This window comes from Limulus polyphemus, unplaced genomic scaffold, assembly GCF_000517525.1.
Source record: "Limulus polyphemus unplaced genomic scaffold, Limulus_polyphemus-2.1.2 Scaffold1245, whole genome shotgun sequence".
Taxonomy (NCBI): domain Eukaryota; kingdom Metazoa; phylum Arthropoda; class Merostomata; order Xiphosura; family Limulidae; genus Limulus; species Limulus polyphemus.
In genome coordinates this window covers 195,776-211,332 of record NW_013666855.1, presented here as the reverse complement: position 1 = coordinate 211,332, position 15,557 = coordinate 195,776, and the positions used below count along the sequence as shown (strand labels likewise).

At 30.0% G+C, this 15,557-nt stretch overlaps 1 protein-coding gene across 9 annotated transcripts in view; it reads right to left on the bottom strand.

Moving 5' to 3' along the window:
* The window catches only part of LOC106462773 (protein PRRC2C-like), an 88,546-nt gene that overhangs the window by 19,438 nt on the left and 53,551 nt on the right, over nucleotides 1-15,557 (bottom strand). For 4 of the 9 annotated variants that reach the window (XM_013922725.2, XM_013922726.2, XM_022390105.1 and 1 more), the window contains exons 21-24: nucleotides 10,817-10,962; nucleotides 7,725-7,923; nucleotides 7,147-7,535; nucleotides 3,105-3,224 (exon numbers count right to left, since the gene is read on the bottom strand). In XM_013922725.2, the coding sequence (XP_013778179.1) occupies nucleotides 3,105-3,224; nucleotides 7,147-7,535; nucleotides 7,725-7,923; nucleotides 10,817-10,962 (854 nt within the window). The remainder of the gene's footprint in view (nucleotides 1-3,104; nucleotides 3,225-7,146; nucleotides 7,536-7,724; nucleotides 7,924-10,816; nucleotides 10,963-15,557) is intronic. The other 5 variants (XM_013922730.2, XM_022390106.1, XM_013922728.2 and 2 more) reach the window with 4 other exon arrangements.

Genomic DNA, 15,557 nt, shown 5'->3' with positions numbered 1-15,557 from the left:
CCTTAGCTACTCAATCTCAACTGGACAAGAGCAACTTTCAAATTGTAAACAAAAAAACTGTACTGTGAACAATGTAGTATTATAAATCATTGGGTAAATTAAGACCTTCTTTCTATTGGTTATAAATGATTTAACAGAACACACAGATAATTATTGCCATTTTGCAAGAGAGAGAAAAGATGTGACAGGTGAGTATGGCAACTGGGTCTCACTTTCTAGTAAACAAAGATTGAAAGCTATGAAAAGTGGACTCTGCCTTAGTAATAGCTATATTGAGTAAATTACTCAATACATCAGAGAGAGGTGTTGAAAAAAAATATAGTGAACAAGTGTCACGATTCTCATACAAGGGGAGATTAAGATTTATTTAAATATTTCTTTAAGATTAAGAAATTAAAGCTTATATAATATTAAAATTAGATTTATTAACTAGATTTCAATACCAAGTATATTTGTATACATTGATAATAAAGTAGTTTAATTAAATTTTGAAAGTAATTATAAAAGGTCGAGACATGGACACTTTTACCTACCTAAAGAGAGTTAACTTTATCCTCTATACCCTTTGTCAGCTATCCTAGTTGTTTTTTTTATACTTCCAGACAACTCCCCCCCCCCCATAAGGAAATATGTCTAACTTGAATATTTAAAAATGCATAAAGGTAACCACTGAACAAATTATAATTATATATAATTATATTATTCAGTAAAATTTATATTTTTTTTGCTAAGGAACCAATGTTTTGACACATTGCTTATCAAGTGGTTTATAAGGCTCACACTAATGAAATGTTTGCAAGCCATTATGCAAAAGGAATATAGCTGTACTGCATTCTACATAAAGTGTGCACCTAAAGGGAGGTTATGCATATCATAATCACAATGTTAATCTAGGAAAACACTTTCAAAGATATAACTTGTACCATGTATCAGCAGTAGTACTGTGCACCTAAATACAGTGATCCAAACTACACTCTTACTCTGAATTATATTTCTGCTATATCCTTAATTAAATTATATTGTACAACACCTAAGTGTTTAAGACTAAATACCATATTAAAAGTGGCAAATCTGACAAAAATATACTCAACTGGTTTTTTGTAGCACTCAAAGCACAAGCCCAAATACAACAAATAGTCATCCATAATGGAACCTAGTACTACAAGGCCACTTGTACATAAAACAATTTTCATCAAACACACATCAGATAATACATGACAAGAAAAACAAACACACCAACTGCAACATAACTAATCAAGTGGAATAGCTATTGATTGGTCTCACCTTACAAGCTAACTGATGATAAATACTTTAAATCTGATAGGGGACTGATCAATTTTAATCTGATGACTCATCTTCCACAATTCCAGACTTATGAAATATAATATCCCTTGCAAAATCTATACAAACCTGTTTGGTAGTTCTTTTCATTAAACTCTATTGTGTTTTCCAAAACATTTTTTGCTTAAGCATTATGAGTTTGGAAAATATTTTGAGGTAAGGAGATCAATGCATACATCTCATTTATACTTTGGCAAGCAGATCTTAACATCTCAGCTATTTTTGTACAAGGCGAACTAATAATTTATTACTTGTAACTAGTAGGTTGCAAAGACCAATCGTGTACTAAACATGGCTTGTGGGTCAGTAGTTATGCACATACTGCATAACAGTATGCTATACTTTTATTTATTTTATCATGAATCTACCAAAACAACAACAACTTACTTTAAAATTGCCTATTTTTAACATGCTATATGATTAAAGTGTTTCAGATAGTGACATTCAGAAGTTCATTTTTATGAAATCAAATGGAAAGATACTGTATGAAGCCAAAGGGATGTGGAGGATTTCCCAAATTACATGAAATTAGTAAGTACTTACTAAATAGTATCTAGTTTTGGCTTTAAAAACAACATATGATTTACTTTTTCTATCCTTTCAAATATTTTGAACACACCACTTTGGAAGAAGAAACCAACAATAACTTGTCTCAGTGTATATGTTTCAGAAAGTTCCATATCAGATATAACCACTTCCAACTATGAACTGTAAAAAACATGGCAAAAACTGAAAGATTTATCAGTAATATATGGTAGAGTGAGGTAAGGCTAGATGATGATTTGGTCAACATCAATTTGTACGTAATAAATATGGTTTATTTTCAATGATTAAATTCTTATAAACTTAAGACTAACATTCAACAACTAGATTTAGCTTTCAAACAAATACAATTTAACTCAACTTCCCAGACTTGTTTTGTTTAAAAACCTTTCAAACTTCCCATTAAACAGTCATTCTCCACAAGAACTGTATCTAATCGCTATCCCACAAAATGGATTACTTCTCAGATTATTTACTCTACACCAACATAAATAGTTTATAATCTGCTCTATGCAATGATATTTAAAACTTTGCATGTAGTTGTTTTTAAGGCAATTTTATTTCAAGTTTTTCAGCTCACATGTTGTGAGGTCAAAAATGAAGGAATAAGATGCTGTATTACTACTTCTAATAATAAATTTTGAGAATTTAAGAAAATTTAAACCCATTCTTTATAGTGGGTAGGAAAGTGAGGAAAAAAAACAACACCTACACATACTGTTCACAGGCAAGACTTCTCGGAGATGCACAGAAATGTAATATTGAAATAAATATTACAACATGACAAAGTATCAGTTCTAAAATATCATTGAACTAGAAAGAAATATAATTTTTACTAAAATTTAGTATGTAGGTGTGCAATTGATACCTGAAAGGTGATCACTGGTTTGGGTAGGATTAAAAACATTTGTTGTTCACTTCTATGTCAAAACCAATGAGAGAACACGTTCACAATTTTTTTAAAATCTTTTTTAAAGTATTCCACCATCCTTCATAACTAAAGCTAAAGTTAGCAACCTTAGCCTTTTATATTATTATTGTTTAAGTAGTATTTGAGCTTTTGTTTTACATTTCTTTCTGAAAGCAAGAGTTTGAAGTTAACCAATAATAATCAAAATAGAAGAACAATTTATAAAAATACATAATTACACTGTAAAAGGTCTTTCTTAATGTACCAAAATGACAAAATAATTACTAACTAATTCACCAAGTTATCCTACCTTTACATTTGAGGATTTTGTGTAGTTTCCAAACTGGTCTAAAACTGCATTTTCTGCTTTGAAGTTCTTGTTTTCAAATATCACTGTACTCATTCGTTTGCCACTGTCGAAATCATTTACCTTTAAAACAAAGGAAGAATTTTCTTTTTCTTTTATGAAATTTGTAACTAAGTGAGGAGAAAAGGTCTATTTGACCTGTATTCATTTGATAAATAATTAACTAGCCTCAGTGTATCTATTCCCAGGATGGAGTGCTAATGGAAAATACTTTCATTGCAAAATTCCTGCTGCATTTTCCATAACTACAACAATAAAAAATGAAAAGAAAAAAAAAGAAAGAAAGAAAAAAATACTAATTCCAATATTGTGGTGTACAGTGATCAGAACAAAAGGAAGAACTTCAATAGAAAATGATCTAAGTAATTCAGTTACCACATCGAACTAATCTTTCCTGTACACCAAATTCACACAGAACACTGATAATTCATGAAAGTAACCATAACAACTACAATATCAAAACTGGTACTTAAAAGTAAGTATTATTCTACTTGCATAACTTAACAACTAGCTTGCTTATGATCCAAGGACTTGTTTATTATTAAAAGAAACTTCAAATGTCAAAAAATTCTAAATCACTTTAAATTTAAAAGTTCCTGCTTAAAGATCCATGGCTCTCACTATTTTTTACACTAAATGATAAAATTAACTTTGAAACTAATGTTAAACATTCTATTTTTGAAGTGCTTGTTTTAGGAAAATACCATGAAAACCAAATAGGTGTTCCCACAAGCTGGAAGAGCAAAGGTGATAGATTTACTTTGTCAAATAATCCTTGCTCTATCATGAAAAAAAAATACAAAACAGCATATTAAATATGCATTTACTAAAAATTCAGCATATTGGAGAAAAATGCTACATAGCTATCACACAATTCAAAGTGTTAAAAATCACATTTTTTTACAATTAAATTAGCATAACTAAAAGTTAAATATTTGTTTTCTTAGCATCATAGTTCATCATTGATGACTTTGAGGAAGTTCCTCCCCCAGTATGATACAAAAGGGCAAAGTCCCTTGTTCAGTGGGTCTATAAAGTGAAAGGAACACAGCTGAAAATTGTTCTGAAATATTGTAAGACTCTAGGGGGGAAAATTTTGAATCTCTTTTGAAGATTAAACCTCTTCCTCTTTAAAACTGAAATATTAAATCTAATTTTTGAATACTGACAGGAGTTTCTGCACAAGTCAAACTATCTTCTAATGAAAATGCAATGCATTTTTGAAAATATGACAAATATATATTTTAGACAAGCATACCTAAAGTCTATAGTATGAGAGTTTTAACTTTAAGTTACCCAAGTGAGCTTTCATTCCTAAATATTCAAAAAGTTTTCCAACCACACAAGTAGCAGGATAGGATATTGGTTATAATAAAGTAATTAGCTTACATATCTGTAATCAACTGAGCAAAAATTAAGTGGAAAGATCATATCTAGATTAACTAGAAAGATTTCAGAACTTAACTCTCTCGCTATGGGCTTTGTTGATTTAACTGAGCAATTGACCTCAAACTGACCATTAGTTTCCATACTATAAATTTTAATGTTTTGTGTATCTTCATGACATTTTGTAAGTTTTTAGTAAGCAGCATCAAAAGTCATTTGTGGACAAAATGTTTAATGAAATATTTACACTAAAAATTTCTCCATGATTATATATGGAGTCAAAGTATTGACTGCTCCGAGTGGAAAGTGATTTTTATATTAAGATTAAAAATACTTTTCTTCATCATAAAAATCTAAAATTTATTTTGCATAATCTTTAAAACCTCATAAATTTCAAACGTTTATTTTCCAGTAAAACTAACTCTACAAGAAAAAAAAAGTTAATTTGATTTTCTTTTTAAGTATGTTTTATTAAAATTTGTTTTGGATTATGAAATTACAAAAAATTGTATCTTTAATTATCAATTTTTACACCATGTTGTGATTGGTATTTTATATGGTGTATGAAACAAATCTAAAAATGTGAAGATTTAATGAGTTTGTTGCTTATTTTTAACACAAATACATTAAAAACAATAAATGTTGGAAGTTGAAATCAAAAACTAAAAATTCAACTATCCACATTTTGTTTTACAATTTGCAAGTTTGTGATGCTAACAAAATCTTAAACATACAATCTGACACCAGGAGTTATTTTCTTTCTCAAAATCCATTAGTCATAGAACTACTTTTTCTAATATGAATTAAATTTCCAAACAAAAATTGAAATCACTATTTTATTTCTAAAACAACTTCAAATTGTAACATGAAACATTTGTTTATTTTAAATAGCTTTAAACTCATAGCAGTATACATCTGTTTAAATTATTTTATTGCCCTTTGAACCATACCATTTCTCAATATTTCTGCCATATAAGTTGTAAATCACTATCAAATTACATATTGCACAGGCTACTCACAAGCATACATTTTGAAAAATTCTTTATTTTACCTAATCTTACCTAAAAAACTTTCTAATTTTTACACTTTACCTCTTTATAATATTAATAATAAACGAATATACATGAAAAAAGTACTTACCCAGGTCTTTTTTTTTTTTTTGCTGTCGACTGTCAATGACTCTTAACTCTACTTTTGTTTTTTAATATACTGATGGTACTAATGCACTAAATTTTTTATTTAATTAAATACTGTACACCAAAGAACAGAATAATAACATGCACAAAGCAAACGATGTCCTATTGCTATCACAGTTTTTCTGAATTTCTAACTATGAAACAAGAGTTGTTATATATTCAGCTGAGCTCATTGTTTCCTGTTGGAATAAACTTGAACTGGAAGTGAAATGGACAAATCTGTGTACATAAAACACTGTAGTGTAATATTTCACTTGACTGATTAAACCCTTAGCTTTTTATTGGCTATAAATAATATAGTATTAAATGTAAGAGAACTATTGGCAATTTCTGAAAGAGAGGATATTGACAAGTGGGCTTGGCAAGAGTGGTATGATTTGCTATTTTATTGTTCTGTAACTAAATAATATTGAAGGCTATGAAAAGTATGCTGTGCCTGAGCAATGATAAGATTATAATGAATAATTTAATTTTGAAATTCTCAGGGAAATGGTATATAAATTGGAGAAGAAGGGATACCCAGAGATCAAATGACACAATTCTCATACAAGGGGAAATTCAGGTTGTTTTTAATATTGCTTTATAAAATTAAGAGCTTAAAACATACACTGAATTTGGATTATTAGCAAAGTTTTATGCCAAATATATTTGTATACCATGATAAAAAAGTAGGTTAATTAAGTTTGAACACTACTCAAACCTTGTGACAGGTGCAGAAAAGGATGCCCGTAGCGAGAGGATTAAATTAGTATTCATGCCACCCCCTCAAATATTATGGATTTACACATTTCATATAACAGTTCTGGACAAGATAAGTTTTAGAATTTTCTGCCTTGAAGCTCAATGTTTTTTAAATATAAAAATGTGATTTAATAAAGAAGTAAATTTGTGTGGAGCTCAACTGTTGCATTCCAAATTTTATGATCACCTAAGAATCTGTATGATGTACACATTACCCATAATGACCACACAAATCCAAGACAAGAAAGATAGCAGAAAAATATAGATTACTTTAAAATTTCTAAAAGCATACTTGACACAGAGTATAACCAGAATAACCTCACCTGAATTCATATTTATTCTAATATAATTCTGTTACAAGTGGCTCATTATACCATATGGAAGAAAATATATCTCCCTTCATAGCACATTGTTTTATAACTGCACAGAGCTCAATGTTGCTGTACTAATCAATACTTTTTCCAAAACAAAACATTACTTCCATGTATTATTGTCAACTATAACATGTTAGTGAAAATTTGTTGCTGTGACTTAATTAACCAATAATGACACATGTGCATATTCAGCTTAAAAGGAGAGTGCTCGCACTAAATTTGAGGTCTATTGTGATGGATTACCATTATACAAATATTGTGCGACTACTTCAGGGTTAACCCACTCACCAATTCAGCACATGTGTCACTGGTAGCTGCCACTTGTGGTTTTGAATCAAGAGTTTTACAGTCGTTGCTGGGGGAAGAGCGCTGAGAAGAGGCTGCTGAAGCTGGTTGATCACTAACCTCTATGCCACTGTCATGCTGCTCACTGCGATCAAAACTGCTGGACTTCGAGCAAACTGTCAGAGCCTGTAGTGCTGGATTGATTGAACTAGTTATTGTACTAGTGTTCAAACTGCTTCCCCATGTGCTATCTGTACCAGATACATTTCCAATCATACCGTTGCTGCTTACTATGGTGACAGGAGTAGAAACACATGGAGACTGAGAACGAAAGGCATGTGTGATAGGTTTGTCCCAAGCATTCACCAGAGGTGGTGGAGCAGGAGTTGCTTCTAATACAAGAAAGGGGGGGAAAAAATCAGGTTAATACTAACTTTTTCAATTTTGTTTTGAATTGCATATTTTGTAATAATATAATTTCATTAACATTTACCATTATTTTCATTAAATTTTTGAAAAATAAAAAATTCAGAGTTATTGTAAAAACTACAACTGCAAAATACATTCATTAAAATTCTCACCTTTCACAAGAAATTTTACAGTATTTCCTCCAATTTCCAGTGAACCATCAGTTGATGCCCCCAGATTTCCTCCATTAAACGTAGAAGAAACAGCTACTGATTTAGTGAGATTTAGTCTGTTATTTTCTTTTTGTTTAGCCAGTCTTGGAGGAAGTTTGTGTTGTCGTTTTTGGGAACTATTCTTAAGCTTGTTTTGAGGCTGCATGGGGAAAAAAAACAAAAAACTGAACAATTTAAAAGATGTCTGGTGACTTGAGAGAGCTCTTTTAATCACTTATGTTGCTCAGTTGCAGTAAATAATCACTTGGTATCATTGGATTGACAGAAAATTATTTCATCATCATGGCAAACTTTCTTCAGTGAAAATATACAACACACACACATACACCCAAAAGTATCAAGTCTCACCACTTGAGCCTTGAAATATGGTTTTAAGTAATGAACTAAAATTATGTAGACTACGTAAGTGTTTGAAAAATCAACTCATGAAAAACAGGACTGTCAAACAATGAAATATTTTATTAGATTATTAATTTTTAAATTATTTTTTAAGTATACAAATGTTTAAGATAATCATTTGAGATCCTTATGATTTTAACTTGGTGCCTTTTCTACAATGTAGAATGAGACAGTGCTTTTAGATCTTCCACCCAATCCAGCTTCAAACACTATCACAAAATGTATACTTCAAGTTTGTTCATTTTGAATAAACCAACTAACACGTTCTAAATTACTAAAGCTAATTACAATTTTCTGCTCAAGAAATGTGTGTTCACATACACAAATTTTGGCAACAAAACATTTAAATTTTCTGCACACAAGTAACTTGTTAGTTTTCAAAATGTAATTACAAATCTTTACTTATTTATTATGCTTGTTCATTAACTTCTAGCACAATTGTTCTCTAAGCAGTAAGCATGCAACTAATGATTATTTGTTTTGCAACCTCTTATCTTCAAGGAAGCTAGAAACATTGTAAAAAAACATTTTTCGAACATGCAATTTTTGTAACTGTATAAACGTGCATACAAATAATACTACAGTATTTAATCATCTACCCTAACAGAATAATTATAATGGTCTTAATGAAGTTAGGGAAGTTACAATAAATTACTTATTCTACACCCTCTTTTTTTTTGCATGATAGTTGTAGGCTTAGGTCTACATAGTGCTTTTCTGTGCAAGCTCATCGTAATTAAACTCCAGAAAACAAAACATCTTAACAGTGAATTATAAAAATAATAAATAGAACCCCTTATTATATTCAGTATTAAATCTTTTCTGCAGAATCGATACAGTAATATTAAAACAAATTAGTAAATTTAATATATTTGAAACAACTTTTAACAGTTGTGTTGTACAAACTCTGGAAAGTATTTCCATTTAATAGCTATATATATGAGCAGCAGAATACACATTTAAAAATGTTAGATATTAAAACTAAAATGCTGCATGTTTAAAAACTACATATAACCACCCAATAAACTTAAAACATGAAAGGTGTATTTTCAATTCATTTTGAAAGTCATTGTGTACTCAAGGTTACATGCAATACAATTAATACTACAATAGATTTTCAGAATTTAGGATTTTTAATACTTAGGAATAGCTTGAATATAACAATTTTATTTACATCAAAGACAGATTCTAACAATTTAACAGCCACAAAAAATCATGACTCCAAAGAAAAGTTACAAGATATCTGTATTTCTAATATTTTTCCTTGTTAAAAATAGCCCTCAGAAACAGAACCAGGTTTAAGTTCAGATTTGGCAACCTTTCAATAAACAGAAAGTTTTCAGTTCAATTCTTAAAGCTTGATTGATTAGACAAGTACAAAATCAAATCATTCTGTTGCTTTTCAATAGCATGGTTACACACACTACTCTTGTTTGTTCCTACTCAATTATAATACAGTGTACACAAGAAATTGCATTCTGATTTTACGATACCAAATTAATAATAACTTTAGGTGTAGTTTGGAAAATTTCTGGATATTGACATTTAAAACTGATTTGAAAATACTTTTATTAACACAAAAATTGGGCCTTTTAAGTACTGGAAAGTAACTAGTTATGGTTTAATTCTTAAGTGAGTATAAAGCCCAGTTACCATAAGTTTCAGTGAGTAGTAATTTAACTTTTAAAATACCAATTTTTTTTTATTATACACAAAAGTATGATTAAGTACTTTTTGCAACATTGTATTCTACAGTGTTAAAAATAGAGTAAATATTGAGATTACTACAGAAACTTTAGATGATAAGGAGTTTGGGAAGGAATATTCAATAGACTTTTCCAGATCATGTGATTTACAGGTAGAGCAATGCTGATATCAGCTATTTTGACCATGAAGTCAACCAATATTTTGTGACTATGGTAGCAATACGTCTGAGTAAATATGCTCTGAATCATGTAAAGCCAAAATGGCATATCAAAATAAGCTAACATAACCTTTCACAAAATATAAACTACAGCAACCCAGACTGATTTTTTATTTTTTTTTAATCAGCTGGGAATCTGAAAAAACATACCCAGTTCTAAACCCTGTCTATTGATGCAACCAAAAGTACAACAGTGAAAAGGCATTTAAGTTTTTTCACTTCCTTGAATATACATACACTGCTATCACATAGACACTAGATGGCATGACATTATTTTGGAAAAGTCTATAATGTGCCTTGGTCATTAAAATACACCATTAAGGATATCGCAAGTAACTTAAGTTAGTTACTTCTTACTTAGGTTTCACTTTTTCTTCTAGGTGCCATTCTTTACACATGAAAAACATTTTCATTATGAATAAAAATACTGCAACTTAAATAGTATTTTAAAACTAGAGGATATCTTACATTAGCCAACAGAAAACTATAACAAGTAACAGTAGACTTCATTTTACATGAATTTAAACTTTGTTCAATGTTGTGTGGTAGTTTATTTTAAACAAATGTTAACCTAATCAGTTTATTACCAGTGTAAGCCAATTTTAATTTTCTACTGGTCTAACATTCAAATTTTTACATACAGGTACTGTAGGTAAGTATGCTCCAAAATATTATTAAAACATTCACTCTAAATAAATTAAAGAGTTACCTCTTTTTTCATCTTTTTCATATCGTTGTCCACTAAAACTTTATGTCGCTTCTTTGAAGTAACCTCTTGAAAACCGTCATCTGCATCACATAATAAGGCTGTGTCATCTTCAAACAGTTCTGGGTGGTCATCGATGATTACAACACCTACACACGATAAGTGTCCACAGCACTTAGTAATCTTTCCAACCTGCCATAACTACTGGTGTCCACAGTGTGGCCAACCATATGGCAAAATGTTAGATATTGAAAGTCAAGTGTTCTTGAAGACTGAGTTGTAGGAGTTGAAATCATCTCAAAGAATGTACATTTAAATCCAAAAAAAAAAGGGGGGGGGGTTGGGTTAGGAAAAGACTAACACTACAGTGAGAGGTTTGGAAATCAAGATAGTTAAACAAGGATGGACACCAACAGCTTAATATTATAAGCTATCACAGATTTTAGAAAGACACACACATACAAATTTCTAAAGGAGGTTCAAAATACATCACATAACAATTGTGCAACTGTATACAATAAAATTCATACAAACATACCACAAAATTATCAAAATTAAATGTCCTTGCATAACTTCTATTAAGTAAGACATTTTTAAAATACTGCTGCAATTTTACTAATACAGCTTTTAGTACTTGTATTTATGGTGAACCGTACTAAAAATATGTATCTACATTCATCCCTAACTTGAAATACTAACCAGAGAAAAGACAACTAGTCAGCATCATCCTACTGCTCATATTAAAAGATTTGTTCACATTTATTATGCATCCATATCTTAGTATGCAAGAACTTGTGGATTTGAATCCAGCTCCAAAGCTCTACTACAGGGTCAACCTGCACTTACAGCTTTTTGTACAAAATTAAGTGACAGACTTTTATGAAAAAAATCCATATCCCTACAGTAGCCTTTCAGTACTTTAAATACCTGGAAAACTGTTTTTAAGTACATCACTACCTTATAACACACTACCATAAAGATATAAAAAAATACACTCCAACCATTTCTTTTAATAAGGTACTTTTTAAACAGTAATTACTTTTACACATAGATCGGTGCTGTAATAACCGTAATTGAAAATATGAAAATTAGTTTTGTTTACTTGTTATTATAATTTCATACAAACGTGAAAAAAGTATGTCATGCATAATCAAGATTAAATTACAGAAAAAGCAGTTCTTACAAACAACCCAAAGTGTGTAGGTTAAGAACTTACTTAATATTAAGTACCAAACTGGCAGTTTAATTAACATTCCTTATCCAGTCTTAGTTTTCTGAATTCCAGAAAGCAATATACTTACTTAATATACAGTATTTGAAGGCTGCAACTGGTACCTTTTTTTTTTTTAATTATATAGCACTTTAAACATAAGTATTAAGAGGTACTAGTTTATATTACAAAAGAATAATTTCTTATAATAGCAACTAGAAATTGATTGTTGATTAAACTAGCATATACTCAAACAATTTATAAATTCTCCAAATTAATTAGTAATAAAATATTTAAATATTTCAGTTCTCAAAAATTGCTTGCAATATTTTCAGGCCTATTGCTCTCATTTACATAATTAATCAATTTTATATCTGCTCATGTGCAGAACTGGGATAGATTTTGAGGCTTCTACAATACTAACTGCTTTCATTTTATGGAAATGATAGGAAGGATGTTATTCTCTCAAGTTTATCGTAACTAAATGTTGATATTCAGCTCTAGAAGTAAAGCAGTGAATGTCAGAATGCCTAGAATTTATTGACTATTTCTGTGAAGCCATACTATCTTCCTGAAGATATGCGGTAGTTATGACTCATAATATACCCAACATATAAATACCATATAAAGGGTAGAACCCATTCTTTTCCCTGAAAGAGGGATAAGACGGCTGGACAAAAAATTGATTGGACTGTACTCTACACCTTGTGAGCACACATACAAGAAATAGTACTAAATGACAGACATCTAACTTTCAGTTTGACCATATTATCACAATTCATTGATAGTTCTCTTACGTTTCATTGTACATTACCTATAACCAATAGAAAGTCAAAGCTTTCATCTATCAAATGACGTATTGTATAATGTTGTGTTCTGAACAGAATATTGTTAATTTCACTCACATGTGAATGTTATAATGACTATCTTGAATAAATTTGTAATGGCTCTTGTCAAACAGGTAAAAAGCCAGAAAAATTGAGAGTTAGGGGAGTTTGTCTACTTTTTGCATGTTTAGTCTATATTCTATATTACTATAAAAAAAAAAAACAGGCTTAACTGTCCTCGACAATTGAGGGCAAGATTGGATAAATACTTTATTTCTTGTTTATCATACTTATTCTTTCTTTATTATTATCAAAGTAATTCAAATCTAAAAATCCGGACCTTTAAGTTATTTAAGACGAGCTTAGGTAAAATAAGAAATAATTAAAATGGTTCATGAGGCATGCACACAAGCAGTTTAGGGGTGGGGGGGGTAATGTAATTTGATTGTGTAACACGAGCTACATGTTCCCAGAGTGATTTACAGCTTATAATGATGCAGATAGTAGTCAGACAGTTCAAAAGGAATTACAACAATATAATTTAATTATAAATAGATAAATACTGTTATGAACATAGGGCTAGTAAGGATAAAAGAATGTAGTTTCATGTTACAATCTAAAGTCATTCTAGAAAGAAAAAAAAAGGGTAATTTAAGTTTATTTTGATTTTTTTTGGTGGTTACAAAGTCAGTTGTTTTTACTGATCCCATTTTGAGATAGGATAAAGAAAATAAACTATACAGTTTTACTGAAAAAAAAATTTTTGAAATGCATTTAAGAGGTTTTAGGGATTACACAAAGGAAATTTGAGATAAGGAAAATATTTTTGATTTTAACACGAAAATTACAAAATTCAAAACAAATACTCAATATATTCATGGACAAATCTTTATTTTATTAAAAATACTTCACTAAAACACAGGTTTTTTTGTAGGTGAAAGACTTGTAATGTTAACTGAAAGACTGGTTATCATACAGCATTTGAAATGTGTGTGTGTGACCAAGTTACAAATGCAAGGTCAATGATGGTTAGTATATTATTGTGGGTTGATAATATTCAATCAATTGTACATTATACTAGCATTCTGTAAAAGATGTATGTTGACAAACAAACATGTACACCTATGTTTTACATATTCAAGTGTTATTATACCATGTTTAATTTAAATCTTTATTAGAATTCTTGTTTGAACATATAGAACAGAGAATAGACAGATTTGGGTTCAGAAACCTTGAAAACCTACTTCTATACCTAAATTATGCACGAGTGATAATCTTGGAACGTCCCCCTCTCCAATAACCCCTTGGTAAGGAGGTCTAAGCCATATAGATAGACACCCAGGCCACCAGGGGGCTACATTAATATAGGATAATCTTGGAACGTCCCCCTCCCCAATAACCACTTGGTAAGGAGGTCTAAGCCATATAGATAGACACCCAGGCCACCTGGGGGCTGCATTAATATAGGATGTGCTAAAAATAACTTGCCAGTGCTACAGTATCACTAGTCATCATAAGAAAAGAACATTTAAGCCCACAGATGTTATTTTACACCTGTCCACCTTCATATGCTTTATTTCTCATACTTAATACCTTTTGATGCACTTTTACATCCATTTACTTTGATTTTCTATTCAAATATTAGTTGAGACATTTATTAAATATTTAATTAAACTCATGTAATGATAATAAAGTAATGTGGTAAAATATCAGGTACTATACACACGTGTGACAAGTGGTGTAAGGGCAGTATATATGGATTTGTCACACAATATCTTTATTTAAAAACCTCTGCCTGTACAGTAAACAATTTGATATTTTGTGGTTGTACATGAAAACTTGGGATATATTTATTTCTCATTTTTACATCTAAGTTATACTAGTACTTACATGTACGAGATGACATACACTAGGTTCAAGATTCCTTGAACAGCTTATCCAACACTTCGTCTTGTATGGTATTTAATGTACAAATGTTAAAATTATCTAAATCATGCTCCTGAATAATATCTACATGAGACCTCACAATCATATATGATATTAGCCCACAGTAGCATTATCTCAAAAACCAATTTTTTCATTGTAAATTATTTTTCATTATATAACCTAAATACCAATGTTAAACAAAAAATATACTAAGCTATCTAATCAAGTAAGAAAAACTGTATATCTCATCTATATTGAATACATAGAAGAGAAGAAAAAATAAAAAACATCTGTGAAAGTGTCATTCTCAAAGCTAGGAGACAGGTTGTGTTTAAGGCTGATATTTTGATTGTGTCAAAATATTTATATAGGATCTTCCCAATTTATAGGAATTAGCCAGCTTAAACATTTTTGTGGATCATTCTTATAAGAACTTGAGCTATACGAGGATAAGACACCATAAGAACTTTTCAAAGAATTTATATTCAGAAATATAGAAATACTCACTGAAATGTGTGTTTTTTCTAAACTATAAATAATATATGTTACAACTACAGATAAACTTCATGATATTTAACCATGTCATGGGAAAAAAACTTTTGGATATTATATACAATTTATAGATTGCAGCAAAAGATAAAGACTAAAACAAATGCTTACAATTCATAAAATCAGTAATAGTTTGTAGATCATTTTTGTATTTGCATTCATAAAGCTAACTCTGGAATGTACTTCAATCAATTCAAACCCTTCAAAGATTTTCTGAGCTAAAATTCATTTT